Raw genomic sequence first — 13,207 nt, 5'->3', positions numbered from 1 at the left:
TATTAAGGCAATTCAACCTGGTAAAAAATTACCTAATAACGTTTTAATTTCAAAATCACAGTTGTCATAGCCAAAGCTCCAAAATGTGTGTTGCAGTTTCTTGTTTTTTTCGGAAAATATTAAGAAATAAAATAATGATTTGTCATACAAATCTCAAAAACTTTCCTTAACATACTTTGTTAAACCTTCATACATCCCCGATAAGACTCATTCTGTATCATTAGATAAACTGTAAAAAGAATGTTTACGTCAACGTAATTTGAACCCTAAACGAATATTTCTTCCAATAAGTCACGTTTTAAATTTTGTTTCCCAAAATGTGTTACAAATCGCTTTTAGTTATTCAGGCGCCTTTTGTGTAATGTGCACAATGTAAAAGCAAGCCTTTTACTAGAATTTATGGCCAAAACACAGTTTCCGAATCTGCTTTCTTTGCAAAAGAATGAAAAATGTTTAAAATTTCAGGAATATCTAAATAAATATTCATTAAAAATAATGTTTCTTTTTTCAAAGCTAGGTCTATATTCAGATCTCCAACGTTACACAACAAACTACAAAAAAAAAGTGAACATTTTGACAAAAATGCCATTTTTCCAATTTTTGAAAGTGGTTATTTCACCTAATTTAAGGTCATTTGGTATAAATATATATTTTGCTGTGCATTGGAACCCTTATAAAGCCAAATAAAAATTTGCCAAAATTACACCTTTGACCAAAAATGTAATTTTTTCGGTTTTTCATATGTTGTAACTTTTTTATTTGAACTTCAATCAATTTCGCTAAATCGTCATTACAAAAAGGACAAAAAATACTACAAAATGAGCCAAAACTCGCATCTCTAGCTATTCATGTTACCAAAATACTGTATCTCAAAAAGTAGTTAAAAAAGAGCCCTAAAAAAAAGATGTTAAAGTGCTTTTTTAAAATTAGAAAATGTCATTTTTCCAATTTTTGAAAGGTTCAAAGTGGTTATTTCACCTAATTTAAGGTCCTTTGATATAATACAACACAAAAAAATTTAGACAGTTTTTTCGAAATTTCAGAAATTAGAATGCTGAAAATTGGGAATTTACATGGACAGCGCAGTACAGGTTTGTGCTGAAAAAAGTAGAGAAAATATTTGTAATAAAAAGTTAAAGAAGTTGAAATATTCGAGATTTTAGGATGCAACACTGTGAAAAGTGCAATCAACCTACGTTTTCAATGACTTTCATCAGTTTCAGTCACTTTCCTAGGAATTTTAATTTTATAAACTAAAAATTGTCTTATAAGTTTTCGAAGACAACTATGCAAACACGTACACGTAAAAATTTTAGACAAACTCTTTACTCGAGATTCTTAATTCCATTGAAATTGTGAAAAAAACTTTAGAAAAAGTCTTTTCTACAAATTTATGGCACATTGAAGAATCAGCATTGTGTAGGAGGCCTCTTTTTGAAAAGACAATATACAGAATACAATAATTACGTAATTGTTATTTATTTAAAATAAAATTGTTCAGTTATTTTCTCCAATGTAGTCCGTTATTTATTAGTCACTAAGAATCGCATAAAATTAGTAAATTATGAGAATAATATTCTAAAAAAATGATAGTAAATCCATTGCACACATTTTACCAAATAATGAATTTTGTTGATGTTATGTGTCACATTTATGAGACACCCTGGTGTATGTTAATACCGGTCGAGAAAAAAAAACAAACTCAGGTTAAATAGAAGCAACACACCCATGATTTATTTGTGTACTTCTTTAATTACATCGAAAGGGAAGGACGTAGGTCGAATCCGCATCCGAGTGGTAGATAAATATATACTCTTCGGCTAATATAACTCTTTTAAAGCTAGACTTTGATAGACTAAAAATAATTATTCATAACGCCAAGGGTTAAGAAGACAATGCAGGAGGCTTAGCTTTTGTATACTTTGCATATAAATAAAGATGGTTTGAAGCGCGATACGAGATAAGTCGATGATTTGCGTTTTGTATAACGAATAAATTTGACGCTGTTTGTACATACTGTTTAGCAAGAAATTTTTGTTAACGTGTTTATTACAAGATTTACCACAATTTTCACTAAAAATTGTAAATTCAAGTTTCTTTTATAGTTACTCAACATGAAAGTATTTAAATACACTTTTCATCACCCACGACAAAGCTGTCTCACTCACTGTTTCAATCAATTGCTTAAAAAATGCCTGATTCTTAAAAAAAATAAGTTTTTGCTTGGTATATTTGGTTTGCGTAAATAAACTTATTCAAAGCTGAGAAAGACGAAAATTTTGACAAAACCACGATTTTTTAAATTCTTAAATGACTGTATCGCCTTTATTTCGACCCCAAATCAATTTCCATCATCCGCCATTGGAAAAAGCATCGAATACACACTTACCTATTTGAAGATAATGGTCCGCCATTTGTATCTGTAAAAGAAAATGATTGAAAAATTATGCATTCATTCTTATTTCATAAGTCGAGTAACAAGATGAAAACGTGGGATTAGGCTAAACCGATTATGTAATTGCCGACGTTTCAATCTAAAATTAGATCTTCCTCAAGGGTTTTACTGAGGGTTATACTACATAGGGATTTTTTTGTTATCTTTTTTTGTTAAGCTGCCTTAACACATTGAGTTTGGTTTAGTTTCCCACGTTTAGTCGATCCCACGCCCTCAAACTGCAATTAACCCTGTATTATTAAAAAAATGTTTTTTAATCACCTCTTAAAGACTAAACATTCTACGAAAGTAATCTTACTTTTCTAACTGTACGGTTTTTGATATCAAAAACACTGTTTTGAAAATTTGTATGTATTTTCTTTGCACAACGTTTCTGAGGATGTCAGAATTGTCACCTTGTACTTTCTTATAACCATGAAATGATTCGATCTCTCACCAAGGATGTAGTTTACAAAGTGCAACTTGGATACAAAAGCTAAACTTTTTAAAGGGTAGAAAATGCTCTTTAAAATGCCACAGAAACGAAGTTTGTGTTCATATCTACTAGAGAGGCTTTTTGGACCGCCCTGTACATTTCACATCATAAGTATAACCTAAAAATGAATTTAAGTCACAGTGAAACAACGTCACTGCATTACTCTGTACCAAAATTATGGCTTCCTGTTTCCAGTGCTCTAAAATCAAAAATATTCCAATCCGAGTCTGGATAGGCGTCATGATCTTTATGAGCTCCTTGATGAACGCTGCCCTCACCTCCAACATAGCCTTTATGATAGATTATATGATCGTCCAACCGCATCAAATAGAAATACCTTATTGCAACCGAAAAGTTGGTGGGCCCAATTGGACTACCGTGGTAATACCGAATTACGGGCCTCGTTACGATTGGTCCCACACAGCCATCTTACAACTGGAATCCGTATATTTCTATGGAGTGGCCATCACTTGCTTACCAGCTGGTATTCTGGCTGAATGGTTGGGACCCAAGAACACTATTTGTTTTCCCTTGTTGATTGCGGCTGCTATTAATGTTTTAAGTGCGATAGGAGCCAAATGGGGTTGGATAGTACAAGTGGTATGCAGATTTATTGTGGGTTTGGCTTCTGGTATGGTGTATCCATCCATGATGAACTTAATAGGAAAATGGGCACCACCGAACGAAATAGGAAAATTTATAATAGCAGTTGATGGTAGAACCTTAGGAAGTGCTGTGGTCTTCCTGCTTAGTCGATATATGACGCGTTTATTAACGTGGCCCTGGACATTTTACTTTATATCAATCATGATATCCGTTCATAGTGTAGTGTTTTGGTTTTTAACCTCAAATAATCCGGAAGAACACCCTTGCATCACTCCAGAGGAAATTAAATACATTAGGACTAGTCAGGGAAACACTGTTTCTAAAGAGAAACAGTTTCCACCCTTTCGGACCATCATAACTTCTTCACATTGTTGGTCTATGACCATTCTCACTTTTGGTGTCCAGTGGGGTTTAGTAATGCAAACCAACATGGTACCTGAATTTATTAAAAGATTCATGGGAGTCAGAACAGATGAGTCGGTGATTTTGACGCTTGTTCCACTAGTAGTGCGCTTTTCATGTGCCATTTTGTTCGGAAACCTTTCGGATTTCATCCTGTCCAAGAAACTATTAAGCCATACTATGGCCAGCAAAATATTTGTGATATCCTCAAACTTTTTGCCTGCCCTGATCATGATGTCTTTGGGATCAACCAAGTGCGACGTTGTCGCCGCCACCGCTTTATTCACGTTGACAAGTATGCTATCAGCAGCGATAGTGGGTGCCAATCTTAGGGGCCCGTTGGATTTGTCCCCAAATTTTGCCGGAACAGTTTACGGATTTATGCTGTTCATATCTCAACTAAACGGATTCATGGTGCCTGCGTTAGGAAACTGGATTTTAAGTTATAACAACGGAATTGTGGGATGGACCATTATTTTCCTGATAGCTGGAGGAGCTTCCTTTGCAACTGGATTAATTTATGTTTGTTTCGGATCGGCGGAAATTCAGCGCTGGAATACCAAAATTGGTAGTAGGCCTTTAGTGCCAAATGTATCATGACAGTTCGTTTTTTTGTCAGATTGTTGCAATATATCTTCATATGGATGAAACTTTTTGTTTTCTCGTATAATTTTATGTATTTTTTATATTTTATTGTTATTTTTTAAAGATTTTGAGATTTCTTAAACCATTTATGTTTAACAGTAAATAACGTTTTGCTTCAAATAAAGTGGTCTAGTATTCTTCCTATAATTGCATATAGATTAACTAAAATCTTACCTAAATTTGTCGATCAGCCGTAATCCAAGTGGTGTTCCATGTTGATCAGAAGTCCATCTGCAAAAGATTAGTTATTTTAAATAAAACGGAAAGGTTAAATTTAACCATAAATAATAATAATCATAAAATAAAATACATACTTTCTCAAATCATATAAGCATCAAAATCATCATCAACATTAAAATCATAAAGTTAATTTTCAAAAAAAAAGAAAAAACCTAAAAATTATGCCATTTTAAGAGTGAGTATATTTTCAAAAATCATAAATGATTCAGTCGGTTAACATTTTAAAGCTAAAAATCATTTTCATTAAAAGTCAGTTTCTAAGTAACTCTAAAGCTGATAATTAGTAAGAAAACATTAAGATTTTTTAAATAAATAAGACATTTTTTAAATATTAAGGATATCTTATTATTAGAGGTTTCTGGCCATTTCAAAAAACGGCAAAGTTGGAAAATTGCAATTTTTAATAAAATTCTAAATATGAAATTGCAGGGTCATTAGATTGGTGATATTTGTAAAGCCCTCCGATGTATTCAGAGTTGTCAAGATTTTGTATAATATCAAAAAACAAATATTTTTCTTTTTTAAAAACTGTAAAGGCAAAAATTAAAAAATAACATTTTTAATAATCTAAAACATATTTTTTCTTAGAACATGTAATCTAAGAGAGAAGGAAACAGAGTGTTTACTTCACTCGTTGCTTGCTAGCTTACTAAGCTCATGTAAAATGTAAAGAGATAAAATAAGTAGTACATAGTAAGTGAACAATTATTATAACTCAGTTTCAGTTTTTAATATTATAATTAATACATATTTTTATTAATCAGTATTAGTTTCTGTACAACTTACAACTAAAGTGTGTTTTTTGGTTTCGCATTAGCGCATTTTGCGCTGCCACGTTGTGTTAAAAATGAATAGTAATTTTTTAAAAACTGCCAATATTTTATTAGAAACAATTTTCTTCATTAAAAACGAATGAAGCTAACTTGCAAGGTTTACTTATTTGTTTCGATGTTGTATCGTCTGAATTTGCATGAATTTGCTATTTCGGTACAGTCTAAAATCGCAGTTACGACGTTTTCCTTTTATTGGATTAATTTCTAGTATTAGATTGCGCATTTGGAGAGTTTCGATTTCTAAAGTAAAAACCACTTTATACAGTTCCAATTATAAAGTTGCAAGCTAATTGGCTCATAAAGAATCGATCAAAAAATAATAACATTAAGAAACAAAATTTTTGGTTGCTTTATTTACTTCATTGCTTTGCTAAATCCCTACTAAACCACAATATACTTTTGAACCAAACTACTTACAAGAAAAAATACTATACTAGGAAGTATCCAAAAGCACCCTTACCCTTATTTTAAACAAATCAATACCAGAGAAATTGCTATGACACTCGACATGCACCGGACTTTTGGCAATTCTAAGCAAAAAAACCTCGAACCGCACCTCACTTTAAATATCCATGCAATCTGCTACTGAATGACCGGAACCGAAACGTTGGTACAATTAAAAATTAAATTTTACTCCGCTAAAATGATCCTGAAGGGCGGAGGGACGACCCTTGTCTGACATGTGGGTAAAAGCTGCGTTGCCACGCTTCGTTTATTGTGATTAAGGGATTTTAATCACACAAGAGACCCATATGGTTTTCAGAACTATACCTATAATTTACTTTGAAGTGTGTTAGAATAGGTTTTTTTTTAAGGTGTTATTAATATTTTTTGTGAATTTAGGGTCCAGAAAGTGTGTCATTGTTGCGGCAACGTGGGGTAAGGATGTATAGGGACGCCATCTAGTGATTTTTTGAGGGGTAAACTAGAATAGAAAAACACCCTTCCTTACATTTTAAACAGAGTGTATCAAATAGGAGGATCAATGTTAAAGTTGTCGATTTTTTTACCTTTTAAAATAAGAATATTTTTCTTATATGTTTGCAATTTAGTAAAAAATACATTTCACCCTGTATCTTGAAGTCAATTAGTGGTTTTCAAATTGATATTAAAGGTGACGATTTTACTGCAGTTCTGGAAGTAACTGTTAAACAAACCTCTTGATAACGCCTTTTGCTTACAATGATAATAAAGTTAGGTTTAATTATTTTCACATCGCAATGTTATTATCAGAGATTCTCAAACGGTTAAACTTAGTACACAATAAAATACTACGTTAATCCGTTAATCAGTATTAAATTGAACACATTTTGTAGGGTGAACATTTTGAGAATTGCTGTAGCTTTTTTTAATCTGGAAAATCAAATAAATAAATCATTACTCTTGATTAAACTGAATTTCTTGTAAATGTTTTTAATATGATGATTGTTGTATGTTGTAATACTACTCCTATGAAATATACCTGTATTTCTTGACTAAATTACTTACTTAATACTTTCATATAGTAGATATTTATATTAATTAGTTGTATTAATTATTTTTTTATTATTTATTAACTAAACAGGTACAGACACAGACAAAACATTCAATAAGGTTTTAAATGTTGCGGTGAATGTCCCTTATCACCATAACCATGATTCACATACACTACATGTTCGTCAGGCTTGTAGTCAAAGATGTAGCTTCTTACTAAACCAGTCAATCCAGCCATGAACGCCATCTGGTTGATTAACTGGACAAATCCTGCGGCAATTTGAATTCCAGGAACCACCCAGGGTACTATCCCCGCTAATGTGAGTGCTGGCACTAGGACGTAGGACAACATTGGTGAAGACGTCTTCATAGGCATCAACTTTTGGGCTTGCTCCATTAAACCTCGCGAACTTTCCGGTTGCTTCACTTGTAAAGAAAACTTTACCTCCCCCAATTGCGAAGGGGTGTAAGTGATGTTAAGGTCCATCGATGAGGTGAGGGGTAGTGATGTAGTAATAGTTTGGTTGTTAAAAGCACTGTTTGCATGGTTAATAAACAGAAAAACAACACTGAGTACTAAACGAGTTGGTACTTCTCGCATTATTTGTACTGGTGGCACTAGTTGTTAAAATTCCAAAGCCATGCCATCGAGACTGGTAACCCACTTCTTCGAGCTACTGTGTGTTGAATGAAGCAAAGAGAATTGGATTCGCACAGCGGAAAATTTCTATGTCAGTCATTTGCCTAAAAAACTGAAAAACACCCTAAAAATGCACACACGAAACACCGTCTTGTTTTAACCCAGTTAAAAAACAGAAAAAAAACAGTTATTGCCCGAAATTTGGCCCACTGGCCATGTTAAGGAAGAATGCCTTATTGTTTTGAACGTGACAATTTTTACAAGTCTCTAACCAAAAATGATACAAAGGCACCCTAAACTGCGTTAGTATGGTTAATTAAAAAGTGATTTTATAGCAGGATGGTTTGTAAGTTAGTTCGTCCACTTCTGGTGGTGTGTTTGTTGATAAATTTGTCAATTTGTGAAGAACAGGAAATTAAGTTGCAGGCGGATGATGGTGTTAAAAATGGAGTGGAATTTGTTGGACGAATGATTAATGAAGGTTTGTTCGAATAACATTTTATTTTTCTGTATTGATTGATTGATTATTAAAAACATGTTTCTCAACCTAACTATTTTTAATTGTAAAAACAGTCTAAAATTAAAAAAATCACGATTGTATAGAAAACCTTCTGAAATATTTTCTGAAAAGACCTTTTTCATCATACAGAGTGTTCTAAAAAAAGTTATTACATCAAAGACAAGCTTTTCAAACGGTAATGTATTTTTTTTATGGTTGTTCTTGAAATTTAAGGGATTTTTCATGTAACTTGTCCTATAACCGTTTTCACTAAGTAATAAAACAGAATAACGAACTAGTCGGATATGAAACAGTTCATGGTGACATTCGTGGAGGAGCCAATCGGCGCTTTCATTCGGATCCAAACACGTTATGATTCAAAAGTCACATGACACCCTGAATATAGAATCACGTGACTTGGATCCGAAATCACAAACAGAAAGAAAAGGGCTAATGTATTGCCGGGTTATCGACTTTTTTTTCAATTAATACATTCGCTACGTTTATATTTGAGGGCTAATGTAAAACAAACAAGTTTTTAAACTGCATATTTTTTGAATTAACGTTTTTTTCTAGGTAGAACATTAGTGCACCACACTGTCAAAAGGTTTATGGTACTAGTGCCTGTCATTTTTTTCAAACTGGGAGTTGCTTTTACTTTACTAATCTTGGTCACCATAGTGGCCATAAACAATGGTAAGTCTCCTTACTTAATTTTGGTTTCGTGTGGTTTAAATTTAATTTTTAAGAACATTATGGTAAAGCACTTTCACAAATTAATAAAATTTTATACCCGAGTTGGTGAGTAGGTTCTAGAGATTACCCAAGATTGGCCAAACCGCTAATAATACCGTACAACTAGGGCAAATATACTCTTGTGTTTTCCTTTAATTATAATTTTTTTTTGGTCAGTTTTGTGAGTCTAAACCGTAAAAAGTAATTTCTCTAAGTAAAAAAACCCGTAGGATTAGTCACGCTAACGCATCTTGCGTAGTCGATTTGATTGAATTAATTCACTTAAATTGAGACACCGTTAGTACCCAAAGTAACCTAGTAACCTTTCAGGTTTCATCGGTTTCCTGCTGCTAGTTGTAGGCTTAAGCAGCGTGTTGGCACGATATCAGGAAGCTCGAAGAACCCCAGCTTTACCTGCCTACCCTTACACACCGCCATTACATCCGTACTACCATCAAGCGCATTTTTTGGATAGAAGTGACTCTTCTGTAGGAAAAGTTACAGGCTATTACAGTAAACCATACGCCGGTTATCAAATATCTCAAACATAAACAAGTTCCTTCAATGTAACCTTTCACTATTATTTATTACCAAAGTACCTCAACAAAGAATATAGTGTTTCTATAATCAGTATACCCAAAAATAGTTACTAATAATCCTCTCATCATAAGAGAAAGTTCAATTAGAATCCAGTCGAGTGATATTTAAAACAGACCGGACTCTTTTAGGGGCATTTTTTTTTCTTTACTAGTGGGTTAGTTAATGAAAGTATACCTAACATATTAAACGAGTTTGCGTTTCAAAGCAATGTACTGCTTTAACTGAATAAAAAACGTTTTTTTTTTTCAAGTGATGTCCTGGTTTGCATACCGATGAAAGCAATATTGTTCCATTTTTTGCAATTACTTTCGTGTTATGAATATTATTTCATAAATTAGAAATTGCAAATAGTTGTAAAAGTGGTTACGAACTACATGAGACTTATGCATATAATCAACACTAAAATAGTTAATAAGCAAATCATATATTAATTAAACTAAATTTATAAATTTGGTGGATGATAGGCATTTAATTCATTTTATTATGCCAAAAATGGCAGGTCACCAATTTTCGAAGGGTTTACAGTTGAAAATTGAAAAAAAATCTTTTTTCTAATTATGGCATATAAAGTGACACTTTTCAAAACTGATTAGAGTGACAAAACGTTTTACTTTATGTAACTAGTTACATAAAGTATCACTTTATGTAACTAGTTATGAAAAGTTCATTTCATCCCCTGTTTTTTTGCATTTCCGTAGAAACATATGGGCGACATCCATCATAACATGTCGTTGTCACTGTTTATACAAGGTGCTATGAAAGGGAATATTTGTGTTAAATCACTTTAAAAGATGGTTTTTACCGCTTTTTGGTCAAAATTAGAAAAAATTATGTATGCAACACGTTTCGAAAATGTCTTATTGTGTAACTCATTCAAATTGTAGGACCTCGCTGCGCTCGCCCTACAAATATTCATTCGTTACACAAAATCGATCTTTTTGTAACTGGTTACATAAATAGCTATTTTTCTTCTAACAACATTTTTATTTATAGTTTAACGGTAAATAAGTAAAATAAGACTTTTTTCCCTTAGACACTTTTCCAAAATATCTAGAGTATTTTACAATATACCTAATTTGAGTTTTGTTTGAAAATTTCCTAACAAATAACATTAATTTTGGCTCGCTTATATTTGTTTAAAAGCATATTTGGCATATAAACTAAATACTTCTAATTCACGTCCTAAAATCAACTGAAAGACTAAACAACTCAAAATTAAACATAGCAGATGCTGTTCTCCTTTTTGAAAAAAAAAACAAATCAAACCAAAGTTCCAATATTCTTTGTCTGGTTTGTTTTATTATTATTTACCGAGTTCAAGGAAGTTAAACCAGTTCTTATTAAACCGCATGTAAAAGGAAAATCCAGGTCAATTACTATAAATGAGATTCTTGAACGCCGATAATTTTAAGCATACTGCATAATAGTCAAACGAGGATATTAGCACTAAATAGGCCTAAAGAGTGTCACACTTTACAATTGAAAGGTAAGTGAAAACATGTTATATTGTAACTTTAAAAGATTATCCAAAAGAAACTTTTGGCCTCTCAATATTACATTCATTACATTGCCAAGCTTCAGACTTTTGAGCTCGTTTTCCTTCCACGGTATCAGTTCTTCGTTTGTCGTTCTTCAGTGCAAATCTCGACTCCTTTCGCCGCAAATGTAGTTACAAGCAGAAGTTTCCGGGTATTTGCGATGTCTAATGCTCGTTTTGTCATTGTTTTAATTTTTGTGCTAATTAAGTACAAAGTGTACTGTGTGGAAAAGCCTAAAAAGGACGTTACAATGCTAGGAACCACTTACAATCATTCAGGTGAGTGAATGTTTTCATAATTTAGCAATTGTTTTAAACGAAAAAATTGTAGTAACAGAAGCCAGAAAAAGCAGTAAAGGCCAAACAGACAGCGTTCTAAATGGATTAATACCGATGTTGGCCACCCCATTTTTGCTTCAAACCACTTTTTTGCCTGCAATCCTTTTGGGAGTGAAATTGATGCTCATTCAAGGGATTTTTCTTGGGAAGTTGGCGATTATTTTAGGTTTAGTCAATTTGTTACGAAATAATATTCAGGACAAACAAGGACATTTATACAGTCATAACATACATGCAAATCATGGATATGACACCTGACAACAGTTAGTTTTATTAGTGTAGTGTAGTAATCTTCAAATGTAATAATGTGATTCTGTGTAACTAGTAAACTGTAAAATAGTTTATTTTTCTAATAGTAGGTACAGACCAAATTGACTAATTTGTAAAAGAGAAATTTGGAAAATGTATTTTTTATAAACTGAAGTAAAACTAAACAGCCTGTCAAACAATAAATTTTTCTTTCTTTTTTGCGACTATTTTTTTGACTTGGGAATAAATAGTGTTACTGAGAAGTTACACTGGCATTTAACCTATTATACAAATTTGACCAGGTTTTTCGCACCAATTTAAAATGATAATTTGTAAGGTTGATAACCTGCAACCTGCAATACAAATTACCCCCAGTGGCGGGGGGTAGATACAAACTATAAGCTATTTCAATATCTGATTCAATTCAAAACAAAATAATCTCTCCAGTTCTTCAAACATATCAAAGTAGAAAAGAAAATCATTTTATTGATAACTTAGTAACAAAGTTTTAGTTTACATTTTTTTTTCACTATTATTTTAATCTTCTTAAATCGATATTCACACTTCGTTTTCTTCGTCGTTTCTTAGGTACGTAAGCACCAGGTTCATCAACTCCTTCATAACCGTAATGTTCCTTAGCCAAATCGGGTGCGTAGTGGTTAAACACACCACCTCCATTCACTCTCGCCCTGAACATGTTGAGCAACATAATCACAACTGCTATGGCTCCGGTAATCAAACCTTTGACTAGCAAGAACTTGATGGAAATCAGCATTCCTGGTATTAGGGCCGATGAGATCAGAAAAGGCACAATCAGCAATGGTAGGATCCTATTCATAAAGCCTTGATTGCTAGTTTTTTTATTACCGCGGAAAAGTTCTAAAATTTGAAAAACTTAATTAAGGAGTTCAATTTTACACACAATTTCTGGTCAACTTACCACCATTTTGTTTTAAACTATCATCATCTTCCACATGAACTAAATCGGTTATCTTTTCTTTTGGCTGTTCTTCCCCGCAACAACCCTTTGAGAGAATGACCACCGTGACGATACATAGGAAACAAACGCACTCAGTGGTAAAAATCCCCAAAATACTAGTGACCATCACCTCAGCTACGGGTAGTAAGCATTACCGCTGATATTTACAAACGAAAGAAATTCAGTCCGTTTTCAGGCAACGTCTAGTTCGCAATCTCTGCTTCGTAGAGAAATTACGACAAACAAGTTCAAGAATAGAGGTGGTAAAATGGTTACAGTGATAGTGATCTTGAACCGTGACTAAAAAGACTTGCTTTTGAAGCGAAATGGAACCCCGCTCTAAATTTACCATAATGTTTTGACTGCGGGTTGTAAATCTAAATTACGGTTAAGAAGGGTCAAGGTTCTTCAAAAACTGGTGACCATATCATAAAAATATATTTTGGTAATTAGTTTTTTTTCTGACATAAACCACAAAGCTAATATATTATTATAAATAA

General features: G+C 32.8%; 6 protein-coding genes across 6 annotated transcripts in view; 3 read left to right on the top strand and 3 right to left on the bottom strand.

The window, feature by feature from the left end:
* Window positions 1–6,304, bottom strand: part of LOC145740204 (uncharacterized) — a 47,745-nt gene extending 41,441 nt beyond the window's left edge. The window contains exons 1-3 of the mRNA XM_081995581.1: window positions 6,117–6,304; window positions 4,758–4,814; window positions 2,390–2,420 (exon numbers count right to left, since the gene is read on the bottom strand). Of these exons, the coding sequence (XP_081851707.1) occupies window positions 2,390–2,414 (25 nt within the window). The 5' untranslated portion in view covers window positions 2,415–2,420; window positions 4,758–4,814; window positions 6,117–6,304. The remainder of the gene's footprint in view (window positions 1–2,389; window positions 2,421–4,757; window positions 4,815–6,116) is intronic.
* Window positions 3,047–4,588, top strand: LOC145740210 (sodium-dependent phosphate transport protein 1-like). The gene has a single exon (XM_081995600.1). The coding sequence runs from the start codon at window positions 3,108–3,110 to the stop codon at window positions 4,536–4,538; it is 1,431 nt and encodes a 476-aa protein (XP_081851726.1). The 5' UTR covers window positions 3,047–3,107; the 3' UTR covers window positions 4,539–4,588.
* A 485-nt stretch (window positions 6,305–6,789) lies between the features above and the next one.
* On the bottom strand, window positions 6,790–8,162 carry LOC145740227 (uncharacterized). Its single transcript, XM_081995628.1, has one exon. The coding sequence runs from the start codon at window positions 7,728–7,730 to the stop codon at window positions 7,242–7,244; it is 489 nt and encodes a 162-aa protein (XP_081851754.1). The 5' UTR covers window positions 7,731–8,162; the 3' UTR covers window positions 6,790–7,241.
* LOC145740228 (uncharacterized) lies at window positions 8,062–9,612 on the top strand. Its single transcript, XM_081995629.1, has 3 exons — window positions 8,062–8,250; window positions 8,845–8,964; window positions 9,334–9,612. The coding sequence occupies exons 1-3, from the start codon at window positions 8,109–8,111 to the stop codon at window positions 9,552–9,554; spliced, it is 483 nt and encodes a 160-aa protein (XP_081851755.1). The 5' UTR covers window positions 8,062–8,108; the 3' UTR covers window positions 9,555–9,612.
* Window positions 9,613–11,052: 1,440 nt separating this feature from the next.
* On the top strand, window positions 11,053–11,945 carry LOC145740231 (uncharacterized). Its single transcript, XM_081995632.1, has 2 exons — window positions 11,053–11,419; window positions 11,472–11,945. The coding sequence occupies exons 1-2, from the start codon at window positions 11,302–11,304 to the stop codon at window positions 11,735–11,737; spliced, it is 384 nt and encodes a 127-aa protein (XP_081851758.1). The 5' UTR covers window positions 11,053–11,301; the 3' UTR covers window positions 11,738–11,945.
* A 249-nt stretch (window positions 11,946–12,194) lies between these two features.
* LOC145740226 (uncharacterized) lies at window positions 12,195–12,977 on the bottom strand. The gene is made up of 2 exons (XM_081995627.1): window positions 12,669–12,977; window positions 12,195–12,607 (listed from the first exon to the last, which is right to left on the bottom strand). The coding sequence occupies exons 1-2, from the start codon at window positions 12,832–12,834 to the stop codon at window positions 12,261–12,263; spliced, it is 513 nt and encodes a 170-aa protein (XP_081851753.1). The 5' UTR covers window positions 12,835–12,977; the 3' UTR covers window positions 12,195–12,260.
* Window positions 12,978–13,207: the final 230 nt, after the last annotated feature.

Source organism: Ips typographus, linkage group LG1 (assembly GCF_016097725.1).
Source record: "Ips typographus isolate SLU linkage group LG1, UJ_Ityp_2.0, whole genome shotgun sequence".
Classification (NCBI taxonomy): domain Eukaryota; kingdom Metazoa; phylum Arthropoda; class Insecta; order Coleoptera; family Curculionidae; genus Ips; species Ips typographus.
Note: the sequence above shows the minus strand (reverse complement) of the source record. Positions and strands in the feature narration are given on the sequence as shown.

Coding starts and splice junctions, on each gene's coding strand:
- LOC145740210 (XM_081995600.1), top strand. CDS start 3,108: ATGGCTTCCTGTTTCCAGTGCTCTAAAATCAAAAATATTCCAATCCGA.
- LOC145740227 (XM_081995628.1), bottom strand. CDS start 7,730: ATGCGAGAAGTACCAACTCGTTTAGTACTCAGTGTTGTTTTTCTGTTT.
- LOC145740228 (XM_081995629.1), top strand. CDS start 8,109: ATGGTTTGTAAGTTAGTTCGTCCACTTCTGGTGGTGTGTTTGTTGATA. Junction 8,251..8,844: donor TGGACGAATGATTAATGAAG/GTTTGTTCGAAT, acceptor GTTTTTTTCTAG/GTAGAACATTAGTGCACCAC. Junction 8,965..9,333: donor CATAGTGGCCATAAACAATG/GTAAGTCTCCTT, acceptor GTAACCTTTCAG/GTTTCATCGGTTTCCTGCTG.
- LOC145740231 (XM_081995632.1), top strand. CDS start 11,302: ATGTCTAATGCTCGTTTTGTCATTGTTTTAATTTTTGTGCTAATTAAG. Junction 11,420..11,471: donor AACCACTTACAATCATTCAG/GTGAGTGAATGT, acceptor AAAAAATTGTAG/TAACAGAAGCCAGAAAAAGC.
- LOC145740226 (XM_081995627.1), bottom strand. CDS start 12,834: ATGGTCACTAGTATTTTGGGGATTTTTACCACTGAGTGCGTTTGTTTC. Junction 12,608..12,668: donor TAGTTTAAAACAAAATGGTG/GTAAGTTGACCA, acceptor TTCAAATTTTAG/AACTTTTCCGCGGTAATAAA.